This window comes from Parus major, chromosome 17, assembly GCF_001522545.3.
Source record: "Parus major isolate Abel chromosome 17, Parus_major1.1, whole genome shotgun sequence".
Taxonomy (NCBI): domain Eukaryota; kingdom Metazoa; phylum Chordata; class Aves; order Passeriformes; family Paridae; genus Parus; species Parus major.
This window is the reverse complement of record NC_031785.1, coordinates 10,416,996-10,444,677: the sequence shown is the minus strand read 5'-3', so window position 1 is coordinate 10,444,677 and position 27,682 is coordinate 10,416,996. Positions and strand designations below refer to the sequence as shown.

General features: G+C 53.2%; 2 protein-coding genes across 7 annotated transcripts in view; both read right to left on the bottom strand.

Moving 5' to 3' along the window:
- The window catches only part of UAP1L1 (UDP-N-acetylglucosamine pyrophosphorylase 1 like 1), a 41,289-nt gene extending 38,227 nt beyond the window's left edge, over positions 1-3,062 (bottom strand). For 2 of the 5 annotated variants that reach the window (XM_033518499.1, XM_033518500.1), the window contains exon 1: positions 2,721-3,045. In XM_033518499.1, coding sequence (XP_033374390.1) covers positions 2,721-2,997 — 277 coding nt within the window. In that variant the 5' untranslated portion in view covers positions 2,998-3,045. Of the gene's footprint in view, positions 1-455; positions 547-2,720 lie in introns of those variants that run through there. The other 3 variants (XM_015644793.3, XM_033518502.1, XM_033518501.1) reach the window with 3 other exon arrangements.
- Positions 3,063-4,293: 1,231 nt separating this feature from the next.
- On the bottom strand, positions 4,294-18,712 carry SAPCD2 (suppressor APC domain containing 2). Of its 2 annotated transcripts, XR_001524376.2 has the most exons (7): positions 18,184-18,712; positions 13,931-14,064; positions 12,843-12,989; positions 12,630-12,728; positions 11,471-11,584; positions 10,411-10,624; positions 4,294-8,764 (listed from the first exon to the last, which is right to left on the bottom strand). XR_001524376.2 is itself a non-coding variant. In XM_015644821.3 (6 exons), the coding sequence occupies exons 1-6, from the start codon at positions 18,695-18,697 to the stop codon at positions 10,496-10,498; spliced, it is 1,137 nt and encodes a 378-aa protein (XP_015500307.1). In that variant the 5' UTR covers positions 18,698-18,712; the 3' UTR covers positions 7,010-10,495. The 2 variants fall into 2 exon arrangements, 1 of the variants encoding a protein (XP_015500307.1); XM_015644821.3 differs by having other exon boundaries at positions 7,010-10,624.
- Between the last annotated feature and the right edge of the window lie 8,970 nt (positions 18,713-27,682).

Below are 27,682 nucleotides of genomic sequence, written 5' to 3'. Positions count from 1 at the left end.
TCCTTTCCTTTCCTTTCCTTTCCTTTCCTTTCCTTTCCTTTCCTTTCCTTTCCTTTCCTTTCCTTTCCTTTCCTTTCCTTTCCTTTCCTTTCCTTTCCGTGGCCAGTGGCCAGTGGCCAGTGGCCAGTGGCCAGTGGCACAAGGCAGACACATCAGCTCCTCACTTGCCTAGCTGGCTGGGGGACAAGTGACCCAGTTTGATAAAGCTGTTAGTTTAACTGTGGGGCCCTGACCCAGCCCCATCTGCCTCTAGGGCTCAAAGGATACCTTCCTCCTCAGTGTGATGCCCTCAAATAGTCCTGCCAAGATGCACTTGGGGGTGTGGGCGGATGAGAAGCTCAACATGCCCTGACCAAGTGCACTGGCACCCTGAAAGCCCCTGTGCCCTGGCTGATACCACAAGGGGCAGCAGGTGAGAAGGGGGAATTCTCTGCCCTGCTCAGGTGAGAACCCACCTGTAGTGCCACCTTCATCTCTGCGGTTGTCAGCATGAGGACACAGAGTTGCTGGGAGGAGTCCAGAGGAGGCCATGGAGCTGCTCCAAGGACTGGAGCCCCTCTGCTCTGGAGCCAGCCTGGGAGAACTCAGGGCATTCACCTGGAGAAGACAAGGATCCAGGGAGACCTCTGAGCCCCTTGCACTGCCTAATAGGGCTCCAGGAGAGAGGGAGAGGGACTTAGGACAAGGGATGGAGGGGCAGGACACAGAGAATGGCTTCCCACTGCCAGAGGGCAGGGATAGGTGAGATATTGGGAAGGAAGTGTTCCCCGTGAGGGTGGGGAGGCCCTGCCACAGGTCACCCAGAGAGGCTGTGGCTTCTCCCCTAGACCTCTGCTCCACAGTGGCCATGGTCCTGTGGCTGGCATGAGGTGTGTCTGACAGGACTTCCCTGGAAGTGTCCAAGGAGAGGTTGGACAGGGCTTGGAGCAACCTGGAACAGTGGAAGGTGTCCCTGCCCATGGCAGGGGGTGGAATGAGATGGTCTTTAAGGTCCCTTCTAACTCTCAACTATTCTGGGATTCTGTGATTTACCGTACCAACTTATGTTCCCTCCATCACCACTCAGCCCCATGAGTAGAGTCTGACACAGCAGAAAAGCTCCTCTGCCCCGTGACCCTCATGCTTCTATATAGAAACATATAGAAGCTTTGAAAATTTGACTCCCCTGCCCACACATTCTCATCTCGTTACTAGCAACATTGGGCCAAAGCTGTGCAGCCACTTGTCAAAATTTAGACAAGTATCTCTATAACCACAGGTGGGTTTTCCTGGCTTTCTTTTTTTAATTAAGATTATTTTTTAACAGTGCTGTTATATTTTATAAAGGAAGATCCAAGATGAGCCCTTATAAATAAGTAAGAGTGTGCACTTAGAAAAAAGCACAGGACATCCATGTAAGATTTACATGCTGTGGAAGAGCACATCCCGCTACCAGATCCCCCATCACCCCTACCTTTCACACACCCGCACCTACCAGGCTCCAAAACCCATCGATTATGGACTTTCCTGGGCTTCTTTCATCCACTCTGCTCCCAAATCCCATCAGCCTCCTGCTGCACATGACACAGCATGGATGGGGATCAGCACCTGAGACCGGCCTGTGCACCTGTTGGTAGGCTGGGAGCTCATCCTCCCATGAAGGCAGCTACCCAGCTCAGCAGCAATGAAACCCACCCCCCTTGCTCCCACCCTCCCCAAGGACTCAGTCATAGAATGGTTTGGGTTGCAAGGGACCTTAAAGACCATCTCTTTCCACCACCTGCCATGGGCAGAAATACCCTCCACTATCCCAGGTTGCTTCAAAACTCATCCAACCTGGCCCTGAACACTTCCAGGGATGGGGCAGCCACAGCTTTTCTGGGTGTGCGCCATGGCCTCACCACTCTCGCAGGGAACAATTACATCCTAGTATCTAATCTAACGCTACCCTCTGTCACTGTGAAGCCATTCCCCCTTGTTCTGTCACTCCAAGGGACTTGTCCAAAGTCCCTCTCCAGTGCTCTTGGTGATCCTTTAAATCCTTTAGTATTACAGATTTTTCATGACACATACTGCAAATCATTTTGACAGAATACCCTCATGCCCTCTAAGCAGTATTTTAAGTGTCACGTCCACTTGTTCTTTAAACACTTCCAGGAATGGTGACTCAAACAACTGCCATGGGCAGCCTATGCCAATGCCTGACCACCTTTTCAATGAAAAAATTTTCCTCAATATTCAACGTGAATCTCCTCTGACACAACTTGAAGCTCTTTCCTTTTATCCCGTCGCTTGTTAAGTGAGAGGAGAGACTGAGCCCCACCTGGCTATCGTTGCCTGTCACAGAATTGTAGAGATCTGATCCTGCCAGGCACGACCGCGGGGCCTCGGCCGCCGCATTTCATAACCCAGAGTGAAAAGTCGGTGTCTCCCAAAGTTCCAAACCCAAAGTTCCATGGGCCGAGGACACCGGCAGCCAGCGCTAAGGGCCGAGGTGGAGCCGTGACCCCGCTCTCTTCCTCCTTGCTCTACCCGCCGTCCCTGCGGCTCCCACCCGCCGGCCACCGGCCTCGGCAGCACGCGGTGACACCGCAAGAGGCGTCTGTGCCCCGGGGCCCCGCGGGGCATAGCTCCTGTCCCGCACCGGCTGGGACGCGGCGGAACTCGGCCGCCCCTGAACCCCCGCGCCGGACCCCGGCAGCCCCAGAACGGAAGGGACAGGCGGTCTCGCACCCCCTCACCTTCCGCCTCCCAACGCTGCAGCGCGGCGGGGCCGCTGCGCCGGGCGCTGCCCAGCAACTCGGCGGGGAGCGGCTCCATCCGGCCGTCCAGGCGCTCGGGCGGGCCGCGCTGGCGGGCCCCGGCCGCCGCCGCTAGCCGGCAGTGCTCGCCCAGCCCCGGCGGCAGCGCCGCCAGCAGCGCTCTGCGCTGCGCCGGGTCCAGTTCGGCCCAGAACCGCAGCAGATGGCCCTGTCCGCACCGCTCCAGCCGCGCCCGCACCTCCTCCGGCGGGTCCATGACGCCGGGAGCCCGGTCTGGGACGTGGAGGGCCCGGGCTGGGCGGCAGCGGCCAGAGGTGCCGTCCCGCCCCCCGGAACCCCGCCCCGACGCTCGCGGGTCACGCGCTCCCGGGGCTGTGGCGCTTTCCTCGCTCAGAGGGTCGCGGTGAGTCTGGGCTGGCTCCACTCCCGGCCCCGCAAGAACTGCAGCCACCGCAGCGCTTTCCCCAGGGAATCACAGAATAGTCTGAGTTGGAAGGGACCCTCATGGATCATTGAGTCCAACTCTTGGCCCTGCCAGACCAACAAGGTCACACCGTGTGCCCGAGAGTGTTGTCTAGACACTCCTTGAGCTCTGTCAGGCTTGGTGCCGTGACCAGTTCCCTGGGGAACCTGTTCCAGTGCATAACCACCATCTGGGGGAAAAACCTTTTTTCAGTATCCGAGCTGAACCTCCCCTGACACAACTTCAGGTCATTTCCTCAGGTCCTGTCCCTGGTCACCACCGAGAAGCTATCAGTGTCTCCCTCCTCTTCCCCTCAGGAGAAGGTTGTAGACTGTGATGAGTCTCCTCTTCTCCAGATGAACAGATCAAGTCTCAACCACTTCTCATACAGCTTCCCCTGAAGGCCCTTCACCATCTTTATTGCCTTCCTTTGGACACTCTTCAATATCTCTCATAATTGTGGTGCCCAAAATTGCCCTCAGGGCTTGAGGTGAGGCCACCCCAGGCCAGAGCAGAGCAGGACAGTCCCCTCCCTTGACCAGCTGGTGACGCTGGGCCTGATGCCCCCAGGACACAGATGTCCCTCCTGGCTCCAGGGCACTGCTGACTCACCTTCCTGTCAACCAGGACCCCCAGGTCCCCTCCTGTGGAGCTGCTCTCCAGCATCTCATGTTCCAGCCTGTTTGTATATCTAGGGCTGCCCCATCCCAAGTGCAGAATCTGGCATTTTCCCTTGTAGAACTTCATATGGTTGGTAATTGCCAAGTTCTCTAAATTGTCCAGGTCTCCCCACAGAGCCTCCCTCCCTCTGAGGGAGTCAACAGCTCCTCCCAGTTTTGTGAACTTTGTGATCTGCAAAGTTGCTCGGCTTCCCTTCCAGTCCTGTGTCCAAGTCATTAACAAAGATGTTGAAGAGCACAGGGCCAAGGATGGAGTCCTGTGGATCCCCACTAGTGACTGGTGCCAGCCTGATGTCATCCCAGTCACTGTCACCCTTTGCACCCAACCTGTGAGCCAGTTGCTCAACCATCACGTGATGTGTTTACCCAGCTGAATGCTGGACAGTTCATCTGGAAGGATACTATGAGAGACAGTATCAAAAACTTTACTGAAATCCAAAAAGATTACATCAACTGGCTTTCCTTGATCAACCAGGTGGCTACCTTGCCATAAAGGAAATTAGGTTTGATAAGCAATTTCATGAAGCCATGCTGACTGTGACCAGTGACTATGTTGTCTTTCAGGTGTTTTTCAGTAACTCCCAGAATAAGCTTCTCCATAGCTTTACCATGCGCTGAAGTGACACTGAACAGGACTGTAGTCTTCTTCTTGCTCTTCTTGAAAATTGGACCCTGTGGCCAAACCTCTGCTGTACAGTGGCCATGGTCCTGTGTCTGGCATGAGGTGTGTCTGATGGGACCCTTGGGTCCTGGTGCGACCTGTGCCAGGAGGTCTCAGTGCCCCGTCTTACATTCACACTTGGAAACATTGCAAGGTCTCAGGGTTCCCTCAGCGAAGAAGGAGTTGGATAGTCCCAGCTGTACCCCAGACTCAAGCCACCTGCTCACAAATCCAGTTCCCCATTTTTTAAATGAAGTACCAATGAGAAGGATAAGAGTTAAAACTGCATGGAATTACTGAAGTAGTACAGGACAAATTCAAGGACAAATAAAAGAAATCATGAAAGATGAAGGAATGATGAAGGGTTCTGCAGGAACCAAGAGCCATGAACTGAGAAGCAAAGAGCAGGAGGACACTATAAATCGAACTAAAATGCCAAAGAACAACTTTGTTTAAACTTTGTGCTCATGAGCATAGTAAAATCCTCACCCACAGGCTGTGATTCTCCCTTACTCACAATAGCCATCCTGCCTGCAGTCAGAGCCAAGCTGGGTAGGAGAACATGAGAAAACACACAGCAGCTCAGACACAGCCATCTCCCTGCATGTGACTGGAGTCAGGGAAGCTAGACCCCATCCAGATGTGACCATCAGGTCAGGAGGAATCCCTGGGAGTTGTCAAAACTTCTGTTTCACATTCTGTTTCTTATTTTATTACTTGACAAAGTGTTACTTGACAAAGCTCCTGCTCAGAAGAGCCTTGGGGGTTTGAAACTTCTCCCTCTGCTCCCCTTTACATGAAATCTCTCCCTGTTGTGGTTGCATGCCCTGCCTGCCCCATATGCAAATGAGTGCGGGTCTTTCAAAGCACGTGATGCCTACATAACTTACCCATCAGAAAAGGCTCTGTCATATCCAACATATAAATCAACTCTTTTCCTGCAGAACTTGCTGCCTTGCCTTGAAGGAATCCTGTCTCAGAGCTGTGGAATCTCAAACCCGTAGGATGCTAGAAGAACCAAAGCAAATCATGCTGCTCCTGGCAATTATGCTCCCGCTCCCTAAATCCAGCTATCCACCAGAACAGGTTCGTCTGGCTGCACAGCATCCCCCTGGCTGCTTCTACAGCCCATGGCACTCTGTGTGTAGGTATTTTCTTCTGCAAAGTAATAAAAATGGCAACAGGTTGGATTAGTTATACCAGGCAGAACAACCCCAGTGAACAGGAGCCGGTAGCTTAGGAGAAAAGGAGGCTACGTCCTGTGATACCTCGAGAGAGATCCCACAGGGGTGTGGCGCAGTAGACTCTTCCCCTTTATTTGAATAAAGTTGAAGGACTCCTCCATCTACTTTGTGGTAGACTGGATTTCCCACAGACAACCAATATGTTCCCCAAAGAAATACAGTTTTACAGTCGTTCCCTGAACAAGGTGACAGGCCGGTGAATTTCAGGCTGTGGCACAGCTGTGACTGCTGTTGCCCTTGGCCTTGGTTCTTTCTTCCCGTATCCTGAGCAGGTGTGAACCTGTTCAGTCAAACACAGCTAAGTCAAGCAAAGATCTCAAACAGATAGGATGGGTCTGGGAAATTAATGAAAAGAAATGAGTTAAAGAAAATCAGGCTGTGAACAGGTCAGCTGCAACACAGAGAGCAACTGGAGCAGGACCTTGGTGGAGAAAAGCCCCCTGAGGGTCTCCAGAGGCTGTTGTGATTTACCTGGCAGCTGGCAAGGCTGAGTCTCCAAGGAAAAAAGAACTGGCGAGAATGGAGTGAGAAGCCAGAAGTAGGACAAGGGTGCTGAAGACACCTGGATGAAGTCTGACCTGGACAGGGAATCTGATGGCAAGGGGAGCACAGCAAGGGCTACGTGGGTGGGAAGGCTTGAGCCCCAAATAGCTTCCATCCTCCTCCTTCAAAGCCAAGTCAGAGCTAAAGGGTATCATCCCTGGCATGTGGCACAAGGAGGTGTCTGTGGCACAGGAAGATGTCCATGACACAAGTAGTCTCACAACCTGAGCACCTGGACAGTGATTCATCACCTTTCCTGGCCATCACCCTTCTCCAGCAGGATTGCTCCCTGACACTCCTCTCAGCATCATGAGCATCAAACCAGGGTGGGGGCTCTGGAGGTGCCAGCACGTGATTACCCAAAGCCCCTTGAGCAAACTGAAGTGCCTGTGGCATGGGAATCATGACACCAGGGCTTTGCAGTCTGCTGTGTTGCAATGGACTCTGATTGAGGGGATTTGCAGAGAAGGCAGCACCTTGCACTGGGATTAACATGCTGCTTTGTCTAACAGACACAACTGATTTACCAAAATATGGATACGATCTAGTATCAATATCCAATTGAGACGGACAAAGACTCTTTAACCATTTTAGGGTTAAAAAGTGTATGTTTATTAGCAACTCTGGGCCAGTGCTGGACCAGTGCTGGGTCTCCCCTTAATACACACGGCCCCAAATACAGGTGAATACAGGCTTTTTATTTACAAAAATATTAAATACAAACACATATTCATAACCCAGTTGCCACCCACTCTCTGCTTCTTATGCTAATTTAAAAAAAAACAATTAAGCATGTGTAGTTTGTTCTTTGAAATGGGTCGGTGGTCTTATCATGAGCAGGGGTCACAAAAGGGAGGGAAGGGATATGGCTCTTCCTCGTTCTGACCTTTCTACCTTTTCAATGCAAAGTGAGAAACGGACCCTTGGCTGGGCTCCTAGTTTCATGTCTTCAATGGGTTTCTGATTTGCAATTGTCTTATGTTCTTGAAGTTCTTTACCAGACTCTTTGTTTCTCCTTATAAGCCCAGCTGAACAAGCATAAAGTTGACAGACAGTTATTAGCCAATGATTAACCTCTAATTTTAGCAAAGCCTCTCTAACTACCTTTAATTTTAGTAAGGCCCGTCTATTTATTTTTTTTTTAAATTAGATTAAGCAATGCTTATTTTTAATTAAGGCCTCAGTTTCTCTAAAATCTTGAATTCTTCAAAGTTTATGTCTCACAGTGGGCTCCAGCAGTTATCAGGGCCCTGTAGGCACCACAGATCTATGCAAACCCAGTTCCAGCAGGAAAAGGCCTGAAGAGAATGGAAGGTGTTCACCTACATGTCCCAGCATACACATCACTATCAGACCTGGCCTCAAATGCAGGTCACATGGCCCCTGAGCCAGCCCCCGCAGTTAAGTGCACCAAAGTGGACACAGCACAGACCCGCAGGGGAGGGTCAGGCTCATCAGGGACCTAGAAACAGTGTGGGCAGGCCAGAGTGACAGCCTGAGGTGAGCCCTGCAGTTTCCAGGAGAAACTTGGTCCCAGTGGGCCCTGGCACTGCCAGAGCTACCCTGCAACCTGCAGCAGTCTCACAGAAAGCAGGGTGGGGGCCAGTGCTGCTGGCAAGGGCTGGGAGACAGAGAGAGCTGCCGTGGCTCTGCATGGAGCAGCCTGGAGCGGGAACTGTGACTCTCTTTTTCCTTTGGAAGCCCTCATGGGCTCCACACCCAAGCAAAGGCATGAAATGGGAACCAAGGGCAATTAGCAACCCTCTTCCTGCCCCATCTGGAACTAGTGGCTGCCCTAAGCAGCACCTGGAACAGGCCATGGCAGAGATCCCTCCACCAGGTGCCAGTAAGTGAACTGGGGTCTCCCTTTTGGCTCCGCTCCCAGCAGGGAAGGCTCAACCTCTGCAGGGTGCAGGTTTCACCCCACAGCCGATGGAAGGAGGGTTCCCTAGTCAGCACAGGTTCACTGAGTTGCCATCTCAGTATAGGGCAGAGGGACACTTGCTACACATGCCATGCCACTGAGGTCCCCTGTGACTGACCCTGAAAGGAGCTACTGCAGAACACCAGCCAGTGTTGCCACCTCTATGGGGCAGCTCTGAGAAAGGTTACTTAAAAGCAAGTAAGAGGTTGTGAATTGCACCAGCACTGCCTTAGCAGTGTGAGCCCCAGCACAGCTTCTGGAGGAATAGACAGATGAAGCTACAGCACTTGGAAGGGGTGCAGGTGGGTTTAAGACCCTGCCCCACAGCAGGGGACAGGGCATCCCCAGTCCCTGGGAAGCCCAGAGGTGATGGGAAAGGACATAGAAACATATCCAGGTGCAGAGCCCCCCGGGCTCTTTGTATGCTCACCAGATTGCAGCTTCAGCTCCCCCTGCATTCTGAGAGACAGGACAGTCAGGGACTTCAGGGCTGGCAGCAGTAGATGGGCTGATTTAGGGAGAGAGACAGAAGGATAAATTAAATAGGTCACCCCACTTTATTAGCCCTACAAACAGGTAACCCTCATAAAAAGGGTCAGTTCTAATTAAACCTTAGGCAAAAGAGGCACTGGACACCAGAGAAGACACCACAAAAAAGATAGCAGAAACTGATGCCCAGGGGACAACTAACACCCAGCTCTTGCGGACAGGGGACATGACTAGCCATGGCCCTGCTGCTCCTCCTCCACCATCCCCCTGGCACTCTACTGATCCCTACTCCAGCTGCAGGCACAAGGGCAGAGCAGGGATTCATACATTGCAGTGAGCTTTACCTCAGGATCAACCTCAAAGAGAACTGCTGCATGGGAGAGAGTCCTGACAGATAAGAACAAAAGTGAGATTTGGCCTGCATGTGTCAGCTCAGGGCAGAGCCAGCACCTTCTGCCCAGCTCAGTTCAGTGCCACAGCATCATACCTGGAGAATCGGAGCACGAAACAACCCCAGATGAGAAAGGCCTTGGCCCTGGGGGTACAGCGGGCCAGGCTGTGTGTCCTGTGTCCTGACACTGTGCTACATGGGATCTCCAGTGAAAGTACCACGGATACCAAGTAGCAAGCCACAGTCGAATGTCATTCAGCTCTAGCATCATCACTGAAGTGGGAATCCCATCATGATGGGAAGCAGGAGGAGTCCTGAGATGCGCCAGGACTCATCTTAGACCACCACCACCCCTCAAGACACCTGCAGAAGAGTGCAGCTCACAGTCAGGATGTCATCCCTGGCAGTAGCCTCCACAACCACGTGAGGCAGAGCTGCCATTTCTCTATGTGGAGATGTGCACAGGAAAGAGCCTGTTAGCCTCTGCTCTGTCTCACACTCAGTTAAATACAAAACCAAGTTCTAAAGCCCCTCCGCGAGGTCAGGCTGATGTGAGCATCCCCAGGCTACAGAACATCATTTCTCTGACAGTCATGAAAAGAATGTAATCCTGTCAGGTATCAGGAAGTATTTGCCAGGTCAAGCCAAGTAAAGGGCGAGGTGTCTGTCTCAACTTGTCAACAGCCCAAAACAGCAGCTCAGAGGTAGAGGCTATCTTGCTTAGGTCTATGGCTCATTCCCTACAGGAGCCTGCAGACATGTAAACAGCAACTATGGTATCACTACCACAAACACGACAGAGGGGTTGCCACGAGGACCACCAGTTTGGGCACTACAGGGCCAGGACAGTGTCTCTGGCAGGCAGAACATGGGCAGCAGAGAGGGGCCAGGCATGCCTCCTTGGATTTCCAATCTTAGTCTTCCAACGGCAGGACAAGCATGAGCCTCTAAGGGCCAGGCTTGTCTGGAGATGCTGGCTGGAGTGTTGAAGATGCATCACTTTTTCCCATGAGCCCCCAAAATCCAGCTTAAGTCAGCAAGGGCACAGCAGCTCACCCCACACAGGCAGCACAGACAGCAGCCATGTCTCCCACATGCTGGGGAACACAGGGCTGGGGACAGTGTCCCTGCAACCCATTTAGAAACAGGAAAGGAGCAGCTTGAGAACAGCGTGGCTGATAAGCCATCAGCAGGGCAGGGATGCTCCCCAAGAGGGCTCCCAGCTTCCTCCCACAGAGATGCCACCAGCAGCCCCAGATCTTGAGACACAACACCTGGAGCAGTGGGTGTGATTAGTTTGGAGCAAGAATCCCTTGAAAACCCCGAGGAAGTTTGGGGATGGGGTGGGGGAGGCATGTGCTAGATGAAGGTGGAGTCCAGCTGGCTCATCTCATGGTTGTTGTTGGCATGAGCCTCAAAGAGCTGCTTGATCAGGGCAGATTTCTCCTGCTCCAACTGGGTGATGCGCTCACTCTTGTCAGTCACCTCCTGCACAAGATGGGAAGAAAATGCTGGTTAGAGGAGGAAAATGCTGGCAACTGGTGTGTGGAAGGTAAAATTTCATAGAACCACAGAATCATGGGCTTGGGTAGGAAGACATTAAAAAAGCCCATCTCATCCCAGCCCCTAACCATGGGCAGGAACAGCTTCCACTAGAGCCAGTTGCTCCAAGACCTGTCCAACCTGTTCTTGAACACTTCCAGGGATGGGGTAGCTTCTCTAGGCACCCTGTGCCAGGGCCTTACCACCATTTCAGGGAACAATTTCTTCTCAGTATTCCATCTAACCCTGCCCTCTGGCAGTGGGAAGCCATTCCCCCTTGTTCTGTCCCTCCAGGCCCTTGTCCCAAGGAACAGCCCCCTGGAAGGGGCTCTAAGGTCTCTCCGGAGCCTTCTCTTCTCCAGGTGACCCCCAGGCTGTCCCAGCCTGGCTCCAGAGCAGAGGGACTCAAACCCCCAAAGCATTTTTGTGGCCATATGCTATGACAGAAACCCCAGCAGTGAGCCTGGCCCTGGCAGACCATCACTCCCCTGACAGCCCCCAGCTTCAGTCACTGCCCTCTCTTGTGACCTCCATTTGTCACAGCCTTTTCCTCTGCCAGGAATGCCCCATCCCTACCACTGACTCACCCAGCAAACAGCTGGAGACAGCTGGGCACAGCTCTATGCCAGAAGGTCTCCACGTGCAGCCCCACACACCCTTCTCCGGGATGACCAAGTCTGGCCAAGCTGAAGGAACACTTCCCACTGCCTGTCATTCCTTCCCTGGCCCCATCCCATCCCCTTCCTTTCCCAGCACGCCCAAGGGCATCTCCTCCACCCCTACCTCACTCACCTTAGTGAGAAGCCGATTCTGTTCCTTCAGCATGTTGATGGCTTGCTGGGAGCCTGTGGAGGCTGGGGATGTTACAGGCACCAGCCTGCTCAGGGCTGAGGAGGGGTTTGCTGCCTGTAGAGAAGATGAAGGTGTGGTGGCCAGGCCGTGTCCATTGGTCGGACCCAGGATGCCACGACTTTCCCAGAGAGAGCTGTCCCACAAGAGATGGCCTTCAGGGGTCTCTGGCAATCCCTGGCCACTGGGTAGCTTTAGCAAGGGGCAGCCTGTGGCTGCAAGCGATTTCAGCTCAGTGATTTCTGCTTGCGAGGCTATCCCGGGCCAACTCAGAGATAGAGAGACAGGAGCATCGTATGGTGATTCCACAGAGACATTTTTATTGTCCAGCAGCACTGTGAAGGGTAGCCAGGGACATCAGCTCCCTGCTGAACTGGGAAGAAGCTGGGGTTTTTATGGGGGAAAGCCAAGGTGGTATCAGGGGGAAAATCAATGGGTTTACAAAGGATCACCACAGTCACCAAAGTATGGTGGGATAGCTCACCACGACGACAGAAGATGGTCCCATCTAAAGGACCCTCTCCAGGAGAGGGCTGAGATAAGCTTATCACAGCTCCGTCAGGGTGCATTCCTTCAAGGGAAAGCCTTGACAGGCTGACCTGCCTCCACATGAAGGGAATGAGACATTGGGCCTCTTATCTTGTGGCCCTTCCAAGCCCTTCTGCAAGGTGAGATGTTTCTATGGCACACAAAGAACTCAAAGAAGCCCAGCAGATGATTAAAATCCCAGCACAGGCCATCACAGGGTTTCCAGCCCACCAGGCAGAATGGGGAAGCATTCCTGCCAGTGTGCCTGGCTCCTGCCCAGCATGACAGTCAGCTGTGAAGTGGCTGACTCAGCACCTCATGAGGTTAGGTTTCTTATTCCCTTGACAATGGCTGTACCTTTTTGGGCATCTCCTTTAGCCCCCCAAATGCCTTATGCATCCTCCAGCCCACATCAGGACCAGCTGTGCTGTCCTCTTGGCTGTCCTCCATTGCCTTCCCAGAGCTGGGGGAAACTTTGGCAGCTCCAATGTCAGCCCAGCCACCAACATGGGTGGGACAGGATGAATCCTAAGATCACACAAACAACCTGAAGCTACTGATGTGCTGTTCTCACCTTGCCAGCAGTGGAAAGAAGGTCACCCAGGCAGCGGTTCACCTCCTGAAGCTTGGGCACCAGGCGCCCCAGGTGACTCTGGCCACCCTCAGCGAAATCCTGCAGGATGGGTTAGAAGAGGCTGGAGGTTACCATGGGGTCAGCTCCAGGTCCAGCTATCTCCCAGCCCTGTTCTCCAAACCCACACGCAGCCAGAAGAAGGCCCAGACTCACAGCACTGGTCCTCTTCTTCCCCAGGAGCCGCTGGTGCTCCTGCATGAGCTGGATGTGCTGGCAGTACCACGCTCGAGCCCGGTCTATAAGCTCCAGGCCCTGCAACAGGACATCCTTCTCCTGTTCCAGCTCCTTCATGTACTTCAGCTGCAAGACAGAGCACAGGGATGTCACCCACTCCCCACCAAGGCTTTGTCAAGTCCCAGGAGTAGGTTTCTTCATGAGGCGTGGGGGGATGTGGATACAGGCAAGGGTCTCAGCCCCTTTCCCCATGAAAGGCTACAGAGGGGCAGGATAACGACTGCTGCTTGATGCTGCCTTGGAGAAAGACCTCTGGAAGAAAAGTTCTCCAGTTTGGAGAACAACCAAACTGTGTGAAAGACACTTGGGTCACTTCTACCCTCCTGCTCAGCATTGCAGGTGCAGGTTTCTTCACCTATTTACCCAGGAATGCAGCAGGAGCATGCCTACAGCTGCCCTCCCGCTCCCTTTGGGGTGTGTCAGAACAAACATACTTGGATTTTTGTGAGCACCGAACAGACCCCTCCGTCCTGGGCTGCCTGAATAAATTCAATGTGGATTTCTCTGCTTTGCTAGCAAAAAGTCTGTCAGAAGCCGAGAGAACCTGCATGTTTGAGCCCTGATCTGCATGGAACATCTGGGAGGGGACATAGCCTTGCCCCACTGCTTGCCAGCACAAAGCATACCTGACCCTCACTGGTGTGCTCTTAAGGCCCAGAGATACATCTGTTCCTACACCTCCACCTTTGTCTTCCTCTTCTCAAGACCTTGCCCATTGGGAAGGCAGCCAGTACACTGGCTTCGTGGCCTGACCCCACTCTGGGGGAAGGCATCAACCTCCTCCCTGTCTGGCACGATTCAGGAAAGAAAGCACCTTGGAAATAATGGCAAAACATCCACATACATCAACAGACCTTCATATCCAAAATATCAGGATTTTCCTGACAACTCGCAGCTCACATGTGCAGGGTGGGCAGAGAAGAAGCCAAAGCCCAGAGATGAAGTCATCAGTGAGGGAACCCTGTAATCTACCTTTCCCCTCATGGGAGCCCACAACACTCCCTTACCATGCTGAAGTCCACACCATTGGTGATGGTGTGTCTCCGGTGTTCTGCACGGCCTCTCTGATGCCTCCGAGTGTCCCCAGCCTCTGGGTGGCCACTGTCTCCCTGGAACTGCCCAGCAGACTTTGCATCATCACCTGGAACAGAGGAAAGCATGAGGCCACAAGCTACTTTCAGCAAAATCCTCCCCACAGCCACTTCTGTGAGATGATCTGCAGGGTGGTCTTGCAAACAGGGAGTGACTGAGCAAACCACCAGCCTACTTCTGTTTTTGTCCAGGCAGGACAGGTGTCAGGAATGATTGACTCAGCTGTGCCAGGCCAGCAAGAGAGCTCAATGTCATCTTCCGTAGAAAGCAAGCAGTTTCCAGGAAAAGCTGGTCCAGTCCCACCTGGGGCAACAAAACCATTAGTGATATTGACTGCCTTCACGTGTCTTCATGGGACACCCGGCTTCCACTCAGGTGGCACCAGCTGTGCCAGGAAGCCAACTTCTCCAGAAGGCAGCTCCTGCTTGGTGATGGACTTGGCCATGTGGACATCCAGCCCAGACACTATGTCTATGATGTAACCATAAAGTAAATCAAGCTGTAGATTTTCCAAAATTTTATTAAAACCCAAACATCCTATCCTGCAAAAGACTAATCTACTACAAACACATAGCGCTGATGTAAATCCATGGATAACCTATGCTGGATCAGGCACCTCCTGCCTGTCAGCCAGGGCATGAATTCCCTGGGCACTTGCAGTGAAGTCTGTACAAGCCCCACACTGCCTGCCCTCACCAGAAACCCAGCCCTGCAGTCACAGCTGAGCCAGCTCTGATCCACTGCTAGCCGAGCTGGTAGAGCAGCACCCTGACACCCCACCATCTCAAATCACAGCATCAGGGCAGCCAAGGGTGCAGCCAGCACATCCCCAGGCAAGTCTGGGCAGCAGCCTGCTTCTCCTTCCATCCTGCCCCAGACCCCAGCCAAGTGCCCAGCACATCCTGTCTCGTGCCGCCCCCTCAGTCCTACAGCTTGCCTGCTCCCTGCACACTTTAGGTTTCCTCAAGAGTTCCTTTCCTAACCTGGCTTTTCAAGAAGAGCAGCAGGGAGCTGGCAAGTGATGGCAGGCAGCTGGGGAAAACGCCCTCTTCCCAGGACAGTTCCCCATGCGTCTGCCAGGCACTCCCATCCCTCGCACATCCTTCTACCAGAGCTGCCTGGCACAGGTCTGGCACATTCCCTGCTGCAGGCACATGAATGGCTGTGAATGCCAGTACAGGGTGTGTGGCACCACATGGGCTGGTATGTTTCTTCCCTCTGCTCCACAAGTTTCCTCAGCTGAGCACATGAACACGACGGAGGAAGGATATGAGGCAGGAGAGGGCAGCCACGGCCACAGGAGCCACCCTTCATCTTGAAGGTACAAGGTGTGGGAGTCCTATACCAGGGCTGCCTGTGCTGCCAACAGTCACACTGGTCCAGGGATAGGAGACAAGCTCAGCTGGCAGCAGGCAATGCTACACCTCAGTTTGTCACTTTGTATCACTGGGGAAAGAAGCCAGTTTGCCATGGGAAAAGTCCTCCTAGTTCATCACAGTATCTCACTCCACTTCCCAACAAATACTCTGGCACAGACAGGTCTCTAGCACATCAGCAAACACAGTCTTTGATATCACCCATCCATCTGCTTTGCCAACTCCCTTTGGTTTCATGTACCAAAATCTACCTGGGAGGAACCCAGCAGGACTGGTGTCACCACAGGTGACAGGTGATCACTCTCTGCCCAGGACAAGCAGATACCTCATGGTTGTTTTATACTTCTCCACAAGTATCCTTGGCAATGGCCAAGACAAGCCCCTACAAACCATCCTCTCCCTCCTGCTAGTGCCAACAACTCTCCAGAGGCTAGGGCCAAGCCACCCCTGGAGCAAGGGAAAGCACTGTGCTGGAGAGAAGCCAGTACCCCAGGCCACAACACACTTCCAGGGCTTTCTGCTCTGTGCTTTGACTTCTCCAGGTCCCAGCTCACAGGGGTACTACTGGGGTTAAGAACCCCAAGAACAATGCGCTCAGACACTGCTGTGACAAGACACCAAAAGAAGGGACATTGTGGTGACTTCCCTGCCCTGTGACTTCTCCAATATCCACCTCATCATCCTTGTGTCCAGTGTTGGCACCGTTGGCTCCCCAGGGACCATGGGGTGCCAAGCAGAAGCTTGCACTCTGCACCAGCACTGCTGGGCTGAGGAGAAGCTGGAAGCTGACTTAAGCAGGGACCTCAGAAGCACTTCAGCCCACACGCTAGCTGTGGCTAGTGTGAGAAAGGGGACAGAACTGTTGTCCCACTGGCTCCCTGCACCCCTGGACGTTCCAGGAGAACCACCTGGCCCCAACCTCTGCCATTTTGCCATGAGTCACATCCAAATCACCTCTGACATGTGTAGATGCTCCTCAGACCATAAAGCAGAGCTGGGCAGGCACCCTGTGAGAGCACCCTCTTCCCGCAAAACACGGGGAGGGAACATTTCCTCCGACTCATTGCAGCTTATGAGCACTGACACATCTTCTCACTGCATTTGGTTGGGGTCTTACAGAAGCCACCACATGCAGCTGGAGGCTCAGAGCAGCCTCATACCCAAATGATATACCCTTAATGGAGACAGGTCTTCCTGGAGCCACAGTCAGTTCCCAGCACCCACCACACATCTCCGCAGCAAGGTCGGAACTATATCCTGCCATGACACTGCCTAAGTCCCTTGCAGCCAGCTGAGAACATCCACCTGTTCAACTGCACCTTGGGACACCATCTGTGGAGGGGCGCACTGGGCAGGATCACAAGCTAAAAGAGATGGAATAACTGAGTTGTACTATTTTCTAAACTGCTGAATGGATCTGAAACTCAGGCCTCTTGCCAAAATACAGCCCTGCAGCATGGGATGCTAGCAGCAAGAGCTGAGGCTCTAACCCTGCCTGCAAGCTCCGGACAGTTACAGAACATCACCTGGTAATGGAAAGATCCTCAGCAAGCAGAAAGCTGCTTGTTTCTTCCCAGGGCAGAGATTTGAATCAGCTGTCTATTCAACAAACAGGATTTTTTTCAGGTTTTTCCAGATTTACACTCTTGATGATAGAACAGTCTGCTTAATAGTTCCCTTAGATGAAGCTCTGGTGGTTAGTCTGGAGTCAAAATGGAAAGCAGAGAACCTCAGACACAGTTAAAAGTTTCTTCTCCACCCAGCAGAACAGACTGGGAGGGAGTGGTTGGGAAGGGAAGGCAAACCAGCCTGACCTTCCCAAGGTGGAGGAAGTCATTGCACTCAAGGGGTGCAATAATAAGTACCAGTTCCTCACACAGACTTTGTCTCAAAAGCACTTCACAAACCTAGATAAAGAATTATTACCTACCCAGATAAGCCCAGAAACCTGGTTTCCTTATAGCATATTCTACTGACTAGCAACAAATCAAGATGCCAGTGAAACTGGCATGTCTCCTCCATGCTAAGGTCAGTGTACCACCCCGGAGGGCTCTGGCAGAGCCAGCACAGGGAGCCCAGATCCCAAGGAAAGGGCAGAGTCCACAGGGATGTGCAGGAGAGCTCTATGGACAGAACCTGGGACAGCAGAGCACATCGCCCTGGCACTGCTCTCCCATTTATTAATTGATTAATTATTTGTTATTTGAAATAGCGCTGTGGAATGATCCAAACCAAAAAGCTAGATCAGGTTTTGCATTTTGTATTTGTCCAAACCATGCATGACATCGTGAAGGAATCATTCCTGAGGGCCAGCCCGGCGCAGAGACCACCGAGCACACGGCCGCTCTGTGACCGCAGCTTCACCCCAGCGAAGCTGCTCGGCTTTGGGGGTCCCCAGGGCCCAGCCATTCTCCGAGACTCCCAGCTGTGCCACCCATCCCTGGAGAAGGTCAGGACAATCACGGACACATTACGGCAAAGCCCTTAATTCCTCCTGTCAGCGCTATAAATAGCCCAGCGCATCGCGAGGGGGGCACAGTCCTGGGCGGGCGGCGGCGCTGGGATATTCACACCTGGATCGGAGTTCAGCGAACCCAAACCAGGACGAACAGTAACTCTGGGGGAGTTCTACACCGGCCCTGAGGGGAACGCTGCCTCTGAGCCCAGAGGAGGGCACAGGGGAGCGGGGCGGACCGCGGGATCGCATCCCGACCTCCGAGCGCCAGTCCCCGTCCCGGGCGCTGCCATCACCCCCGCGAGCTCGAAGCCCCCAGCCCAGTCCCGTCACTCACCGCGGCCTCGGGGCTGGCCCTGCCCCGGTTCCCGCTGCCCGGCGTTCTTCCCCCGCCGCTCTTCGGAACAGCGAGGGCTTGGTGGCTTCTCTACGCTCCGCCGTCCGCCGCTGACACCCTCCATCGGGGGCTCAGCCCCAGGCAGAGCCGCCCGCAGCCCCAGGACGAACCTCTCGAAGGTGAGGTACCCGCTGGCCGGCGCCGCCTGCCGCAACCCCTCCATCACACCGGCAGGCAGCTCCTGGGCTTCCGTTCCCCGCCAGCGCGACTCGATCTCCCGCAGGTGCACGTAACCCCGCCGCCGGTCGTCCAGGATATCGAAAAGAGTTCGCAGGCTCTGCAGGAAAACCCGGGGAAGACCCTCGGTACCGCCAGGGAGCGAGCGGTCACCGCGCTCCGGGGCCATCGCCGCCGCTCCGAGCGTTACTCCAACGCCCGCCCCCCCGCGCCTATTTGCTGGCGGCGGGGAGTGCCGCCTTCCCATTGGCTGGCGACGGGCGGGCTCTCCGGCCATTGGCTGAGGGGTAGCACGGCAATTTGAGTTGCATGCGGCGCCCGCCCCGGCCTGGGCCCGCGGGGATCCCGCTCCTCTCGCCGGGGTAGCCCGACCCTCCCCTGCGGACGACGGACCGCGACAAACGCCAGACCCTTCCTCCGTCTTCCCCCCCGCTTTATATACTGAGCATGATGTCGCATGGTCCAAAATATCTCTTGGGTCCGTTGGGGTCAGCTGTCCTGGCTGAGTATCCCCCGACCTCCTTTATGCACCCCTATCCCTCTCCCTGGTGGGGTGGGGTGAAAAGCAGAAAAGCCCGTGGGTCTGTATAAGCACCATTCAGCAATAAGAAAATTATCTCCATGTTGTCAACACCATATTTTGGTCTCCGTATTTTCAGTGCAAATCCAAAACTGTCCCCGTAAGAGCTACTGTGAAGAAAATTAACCCAGCCAAAACCAGCACAATTTCTAACGACTTCAGAGCCGACGTGATTAGTGAACAGGGACAAGGAAAATCCCAACGATGGCATTCACTCTTACTTGCCACCTTTGCAAATGCACCCAAGAAGTGCAGCATCCCTACAGGAGGGGGAGTAGAGCACCAGAACGAAGGAGTCCTGGGGGGTGTACTTGTCTGGTGCCATGGGGGAAAGAAATGCTGACCGAGGGAATAGAATCCCATCCTCCCAGTGCTGTGGCTGGTAAGGCACCAGTGGCCAGCAGCCAGCAGGAGATGTGGTAGGAGCCCTATTGAACCACAGACATAAAAGAGGGGAAAACCCAGCAGTGTTGACAAAAATGAAAGAAACAGGATTTGGATCTTATCTTTTACAAAGTTAATATGCACTGGCATTGGTGAGAGAATGGGTTTCTGTGTTTTACAGGGAAATTTGTTGTGATTTACCAAAATATGGATACGATCTAGTATCAATATCCAACTGAGACGGACAAAGACTCTTTAACCATTTTAGGGTTAAAAAGTGTATGTTTATTAGCAACTCTGGGCCAGTGCTGGACCAGTGCTGGGTCTCCCCTTAATACACACGGCCCCAAATACAGGTGAATACAGGCTTTTTATTTACAAAAATATTAAATACAAAAACATATTCATAACCCAGTTGCCACCCACTCTCTGCTTCTTATGCTAATTTAAAAAAAAACAATTAAGCATGTGTAGTTTGTTCTTTGAAATGGGTCGGTGGTCTTATTATGAGCAGGGGTCACAAAAGGGAGGGAAGGGATATGGCTCTTCCTCGTTCTGACCTTTCTACCTTTTCAATGCAAAGTGAGAAATGGACCCTTGGCTGGGCTCCTAGTTTCATGTCTTCAATGGGTTTCTGATTTGCAATTGTCTTATGTTCTTGAAGTTCTTTACCAGACTCTTTGTTTCTCCTTATAAGCCCAGCTGAACAAGCATAATTAGTTATTAGCCAATGATTAACCTCTAATTTTAGCAGAGCCTCTCTAACTACCTTTAATTTTAGCAAGGCCCGTCTATTTATTTTTTTTAATTAGATTAAGCAATGCTTATTTTTAATTAAGGCCTCAGTTTCTCTAAAATCTTAAATTCTTCAAAGTTTATGTCTCAACTGTGTGAAGCTGTGGTTACACTGGGAGCAGCTGGAGACAGCTCTGCTGTCCCCAGCCAGGACAACTCCTGCCAACCCACCTCATCACCCCAAAGCCCTCCACACTGGAGTTCGTCACATGCAGGCGCAACACCATGGGGTCAACATGGGGCATTTATGGTGAGCGCCAGGGTGACATTGCATGGGGGGTCCCTACTGCCAGAGCCTGAAGCTATTATCTGAGCAGAGTGAGCCTTCTTCTGAGCTCAGTCTGGAGGTGTACCTGGCCCCTGTGCTGCCCAGGAATGCAAGATCTCCTCCTCTGTGTCCTCAGCTGTGCAGTTTGGGAAGGATCCAGTTATCCAGGTTTATCTAGTCATAGTTTCTCTTTTGTCCTGCCCAGCTACATGCCCTTTACATGCCTTCTGAGCCTGGGCTCCATGCCCAGCTGCCCCTTTAGAGAAGGGCTGCTGTCCCAGCAGAGCAATCATCCTACATCCTACCAGGAACAGCTGCAACTTGGGCCCTTGATCCAAACATTCCATCTTTTTTGCTTTTCTTCCCTGCCATACAGTCTGCATTGCTGGGCTACCACAGTCTCTGGTGCCCTGGCCCTGCAGCCCTCCCACTCTGCACCTCCTGGCCTGCTGTTGTCAGTGCAACTCCCTGGGAAGCAAACTGAGGATGTGATGACCTGAAGAAGACCCTGGGTCCTGGGGATGGTTCTCATTGGGATGGGGAGCTGGGCCATGCAGGGCTGACTGGAGTAAGGAGGTGCCTGTTATATCTCAGACCTGCAAGTGGGTGCTGATCATCCCTGTGATCCCTCAGCTAGAGTGTTCTCCCATCCCAGACCATCCCCTTGTGTTGCTGCAGCCTTGCTTGTATCCTAGGCTCTTGCTTGTATCCCAGGTTCCAGAATGCCAGTGCTATTCTCCTCTCAGCATGGATAAACTGTCTCCTGCCTTAGGAGGGTCACCTGGCACTACCCAGTGCTCCCTGTTCTCCCCTCCCTGCCTGTGGCTGATATTTGCAGCACTGTGAGCAAAGGCCCACTCCCAGGTGGAAAGGAGAGGTCTGTTCTCCCCACTGCAAGGTATGATGGAGGCTGAGCCTCTGCTCACCAGCATAGTTCATTTCTGGGGGACACTTCCCATCCTAAGGGGATCAAGCACAGCATCCAGGCTCTGTTTCAGTGTCCCATCAGATCTCTGCCAGAGCCAATGACTCACTGTGGCTGTGATCCCAGCCTGCTCACCTCTGTCTGCACAGCCACCCTGCTCTGTTCCAAGGTACAACTGATTGAAGGCAGATGCTCCCTCCAGGAGACCCATGTGATGGGGAAGAATGAGGCTCCCAGAATCCCTGCTTTGCTCTGCAGCTGCATACCGCAGGGACCATGACTTAAACTCCCCCACATTACACAAAGAGGCAGCAGCACACAGAAGATACCCAGCCCCGGAAAAGCAGCTGTCAGGGAGCAGAGCAGGGGCTGAGGTCTTGGCCCGCACCCTGGAGGAACACTTGCACTGTGTGGGTTCCCTCAGAGCCAAAGCATCCCTTTGTGGGACACCCATGTGGCAGTGGGTGCAGACAGTAGAGGTAGAGGTGACCCCATCCCCCTGCTGTGGTTCTGCATGGTAAAATTCATCCTGCACCAGCCTGGGAAAAACAGGCTAGGGATAAAATTAGCTGAAGTTTTTATTACTGGGATTTTATTTTTAAAAGCAATGGAAAGTACATCACTGGTGGGAAAATCCCGGAGGTCTGGGCCAGCCTGTGGGATAGCAGTATGCCTTTGCTCTGTGGTGGTTATCTTGCACACCCCAGGAGGGATGTGAGGTGGGAGTTAGCTGTAGGAACAATCAGCATGGCAGCAAGGACCATGAGAGGGCTGATCCTGCCCCCTGGGATGCACCAGGATGATGCAGTGGCACACACATGGGGCAGCTGGGACAGCTGAGCCCTGCCAGGAGGCATCACATAGCCGTAGGGTCCCTGGGAAACTCTGGTGAGAAGGAGCCTTCCTGTCTAAGCAGTACTGGTCCCTCCAGCCAGAGAAGATACAACTGGGGGTCTACGAACTCAGATAGTCCTGGAGAGATTGGAGAGGGATGGAGCCATCAGCTTTTCCAGTGAAGGTAGAAGCCAGATCCAACCCATCCTAAAGCAGGCAGTTCCCAGTGCTGGGGTGTAGCAGTTCCCTGATAAGGGATGGTGCTTCTGGACGTTTGCCTGCAATGCAACAGGGATTTTGACAAGTACAGAAAGGAGGGATCTAGTGAAGGATGAAAATCAGAAAATCATGGCTGGCTCAGGACACCCCCCCAGCTGAAGACAGCTGGAGACAGAGAGAGGGCTTGTCATGTGTTGTGCCAGGCTGCAGGAACAGGGCTGTCAGCCTGAGGGGCTGCCCTGTACCTCGATACTTCTTGGCCCTCTGTCCTGGCAGGAGAGGGCTCCTGGCAAGACAACCAGGAGAAACCAGTGGGGCTTTTCTGGAAAAGCTACCTACTTCCTGGCTGGTTCAATGCCAGGATGACAGGGATCCCTGCCCATGGACCCCCTCAGGGCATGCATCAAACAGACACTGTCCTGGGAAACAGGAGACAAAAAGGGGTTTAGAAAGTGAAGCAAGAATAGAGATTTGTACTTGGTTTTGATTTTCCTTCCAGGCAAGGATTCTTGCCAGGACGGAGATTATAGCCTTGGATACACCAAGATCCTTCCAGACCTTCAACGCCTCTAAGAGGACAAGATCTGGGCTTGGAGCTGAGGCTGGAATACATCAGTGGGCTCCCACTCACAGGGTGCAGAGGCTCAGCAGGAGCTGCACTCAGTCAGGAGCTCACTCCTGACTGAGGGAGACTGTTTAATTCCCTTATTTTTTTACTATACCGGCGTAAACACTGGTTGGATTTGTAGCTTCACTGGCCACAGACTCAAAAACACCCCAAAATGCCTCATATGTGTGTGCGGTGGCCTTAGTGCTGGGACTGGTGTGGGCATCCCCAGAAATTCCTGACAGGTCCTTGTTTCCATTCCAGTCCTGTCTGACTCCAACTTTGTGCAGGTGGAGATGTAAGTGCACCCTGAGCAAAGGCATCTTTCTGGCTCCAGGTTCACACATCTCTGCTGGAATGTGGGAAACACCCAACAGCAGGACAGGCAGCTGGGAGGTTTCCTGATACCCCACACAGTATTGGGACTCCTCCATGCAAGGCAACAAGATATTGGGGAGTCAGCCCCAGCAGCTGGGGAAGCCTAGACATCCAAGTCTTTTGCTTGGTGCAGGACTCACCCTGCCGGGAGGTCCCTGAAGAAGAGGCACTTCTGGGCTTGCATTGGCCTGCATTGGCCTGCACTAGCCAAAGAATACACCTGATGTCTCAGCTGAGTCCCAGGGTATGTCAGTCCAGGTCCTGACTGGAGTCACAGAGCCCTGAGGACTGAGAGTAGGTTCCCACTCCTCCATCTGTCTGTGCCTCCAGTGCAGCTCCCAGGCAGACCTGAGATTGGGAATGGGAGTGGGATTGATTGAGGTTTGGATTGAGAACGGGACTGGGGGATTTCTCCCATGGACCACAGCCTGTGGATGGGTGAGAAGCCTCAGCCCAACCTGAGACCAAAGATCCTTGCCTTTATTCCTTGGTCTGTGCTGCAGAGGCAGATGGGGGCTGTGCTCCATCTGGGAACATCTTTGCAGCCTCATGCTGTCCCAAATGTCCTTCTGGCTGCTACAGGGACTAGGCTGCTCTCCAGCCAGCCCCTCTCTGTCCCTGGGTGGAACTCTGCTGGTTCTTGATCTGTGTGCCTCTGCAGAGGAACCCCACTGGCTCCCAGTGCTCCCTCAGGAGCAGGTCAGGACCCCCAGGGCTTCTGCCAAGGCTAAGATCAATATTGTGCTGGAACAGCTCTGGAGCATGTTGTGGGATTGTTTGTGCATTGCTCAGGGCTGGCCTGTGCTGGGCCAATCCCAAAACTGTTGAATGCTTCTGGATTGAACGGTCCCCTGCACTTGCTGTTGGCTGAGGAGCTCGCAGATGGGAGCAGAGAACCCTGTCCTTAACCCCTCCCTTTGGATCCCAGCCTGTTGCAGTATCTACAGGCTCATTATGTTCTTCCTGTTATTACCCAACCACATATGGAGCTGTGGGGCCACCCACCAGTGCTCCCAGATGTGCTCATCCTTGTTTTACAAAGCCACTGAACAGCCATGATTCCCACAACCAGCAAATCCCACCTCTCAGAGACATCAGTTCCTTCTCCTGATCCAGTGTCTCCTTTGATCTCCTTGAATGATCCATTGTTCAACCCTGCAGCCCTCCCCCAGGTGTCCCCACCTCAGAGGCTTTTGTTAAAAAAAAAAACACCTCTCCTTTGTCTGAGGAAGTGGCGGTCCCCTGCACTGCTGGGTGACTAATGCACTCCCCACCTTCTCCTCCTTGTACTCATCTTTCACTCTGCCCCCAGGGATTATTTCTCCTGCTCCATGGTGGGGACGAGTTTTTCTGCCCAGCTGGGATGGGTGCCAGCATGCCCTGTCTTTCCTGGGGAGTCTGTGCCTGTGCTTCTCCTTGGAGGAAAGCCCTGTCTCCCTGGGTGACTGAGCTGAAGCCCATGTCCACACCAGCTGCAGGGGATGTAGAACTACAGACAAGAGTTCTCAGGTGCCTCAGGCATGCTGGCGACACATCCTTATCCAGCTTTACCTGGGATTAAGTTCTTTGTGTTTATCCAGATATAGGGTGAGCCAAAGACAGCACAGTAGGGAGTTGAGGCTCTTGAGCTGGTTTCCCTTTGCCTGCGACATCTATCCCTTCCTCTGGGCTCCTGTCCAATGCCACAAAGAAGGATAGAACCGTAGAATAGTCCTTATAGTCCTTAAGGATCACAGAATCACAAAATCATTAAAGTTGGAAAATGCCTCTAAGGTCATGGAAAAAAGTCCTGGCCCTACACAGGATACCCCAACAATCCCACCCTGTGCATCCCTGAGAGCATTGTCCAAATGCTCCTGGAGTTCTGGTAGCCATGGGGCTGTACCCATTCCCTGGGGAGACTGGTGAGTGCCCCAGCACCCTCTGGGGAAGAACTTTTTCCTGATAACCAGACTAAACTTCCACTGACACAGCTTCATGCTCAGGTCCCATCACTGATCAGCAGAGAGAAGAGATCAGCATCTGCCTGATCTCACAGGTTAACCTGGTCCCTTGCTGCTGTGGCCTCATCACAGTGGTGACACAGGCTGTAATCATGAAAAATTTGCATTAAATTGTGGGGAGCTTATTGCTGCCCCACAGAAAACCCTGCTCCCGCATCTGGTGGATTGTCTGGTTATTTCAGGTTTCAATGCCATTTTCATATCTGGTCATGCTGAGGGGATCTGTCCCTCCTGCTATCAAAGTAGTTCCCTAAAAATTCACAGTGTTCCTCTGTCCCTGGGAATGGTCAAGGGAGGATGAATGCATGGAAAGCAGCACTGTGGAGATCAGCAGAGGTGACAGAGGTGAGACGCTGGCAGACTGACAGGGTGGCAGGCAGACAGGTGACAGCGTGGCAGGCAGAGAGATGGCAGAGTGGTAGTGCGGCAGGGCAACCAGCCTGTTCTGGGCTGGCTCCCCCACGCAGCTGCTTGCTTATTGAACCTGCTCATTTAGGCAGATTGTATGCCTCACAATCTGAGACCTGCAGAGATGACATCTGTTCTTGCCTTTCTTTGATAGTGCCCAAAGTCCAGACCCCTGTTTCTGCAGACAAACAAGGCTGCTCTCACCTCCTGCTGCTGGAGCAAGTTGCCTGCTTCATCTCCCATGGCAGAGAAAACCCTCCCTGCCCCTCATTTGCTTTTTCCCACTGAACTTCCTTGTGCATGAAGCTCAGGCACTGCCCACCTGGGGCAGCCACCTCAGCGCAGACACCTGCTCCTCCCCAGGGACATGGCTGAGTTCCCTGCGAGTGGCTGGGGCTGCCCACACACCACGGGCAATGTACTGCCAACCTCACTGCCCTGCTCTCCGGCCTGTGGTGCCTTGACAGAGCTACATGGGAAAGAGAAGTGACAAGAGATCCCCCTCCCCGCTTCCCCCCTTACCGGGGCAGCAGCTGGCAGTGCCCAAACCTGGCTGGGCTGAGCTCAGCCAGCCATGTTGGGGTGCTGCCCACCTGAACATACTGTCACAGGGTATTTGGGTATTTCTCTGGCTATAAACGTGTGTGCCTGGCTGACACTCCCCTGGGAATGGGGGTATTTCCACCCCAGCACGTCCAAGCTTCTGGTGCCTTCCTGGTTGCACTGGAGGTTGACTATCCTGGGACACCAGTGGTTGTCCATGGCTTAGCACAGGTTCCCTCAAACCTCAGCTCACACCTCCTACCCCCTTGGGGCTGGAAAGAGGGTGCCAAAAGTGACCCCATGAAGAGGAGGAGCAGCTCCCCCCTGGGGAGAGAATGAATGCCAACCCCCCTTTCAAAGCCACTCATCAACAGCCTTGGAATAGGATGGCCAAGTCTGCACAAGAACAAGGTATGGAGAACACTCACATCTCCCAGGATGGGTCCCACCACACCAAGGACCACCTGCCAGATAGGAAGTCGCTGCAAAGTCCCCAAAACCAAAAGAAGGATGAAGAACAAGTGTTGCAGTCAACAACCTCAGGATCTCTTCCAGGGAAGCAGCAGGATTCTGGGGACAAGCATGGAACACCAACGAGACAGGCCCTTGTTCATTAAACCATTTATTCAACATGGGAACAAAGTCAGATCCAGAACAAAGAGCCCCGAACAGAGGCAGGGCAGGAGTTTTTGAGGGACAGAACTCCCGAGGGTTTCCACCCCAGAGGGTGGAGTTCAGGGTCAGAGACCATTAGAAACACAGCAAGGGAGAAACCCCCCAGGGACTCAAACCCAATCAGACCTCCTGGGCCGCCTTTCACAAGGGGTTTGGGGTGGGACAATGTAACTCTTTATCTTCCCTGAGGCACGTCGCCACAAACTAGGGCACCATCCCTACTCCCACAGGGCTCCCCCAACCCTGTTTCTGCTCCCTACCATCCAGAAAAGAGATTTTTGTGTTCCTTTTCAGTCTTTGAAGACCTCATTGCTTGTCCATCTAAAGGTGAAGCACGAGGTTTGAGAAAGGGATTAAATGCAATTCAGAAAAGATCTCTCTGTGGTAAGTTGCACTGTAGAGGATGGCAGATGAGTGCCTTAGAAGGTGAGGTGGGCAGTGGGCAGCATGAAGAGTCAAGAATAGGCAGGCATTTTTCCCATAGAAACTTGAGAAGAGTCAGACTGGAAAGGCAGAAAGGCAGTGGGAATGATGCTGTGCTGAGCCTCAGGGACAGGACTGTGTTCTCCTGTGGCATAATCAGCAGCAAAGGGGAGTAATTTTTTCACATAAATTAATACATTAATGTCTTGGAATAGACTGA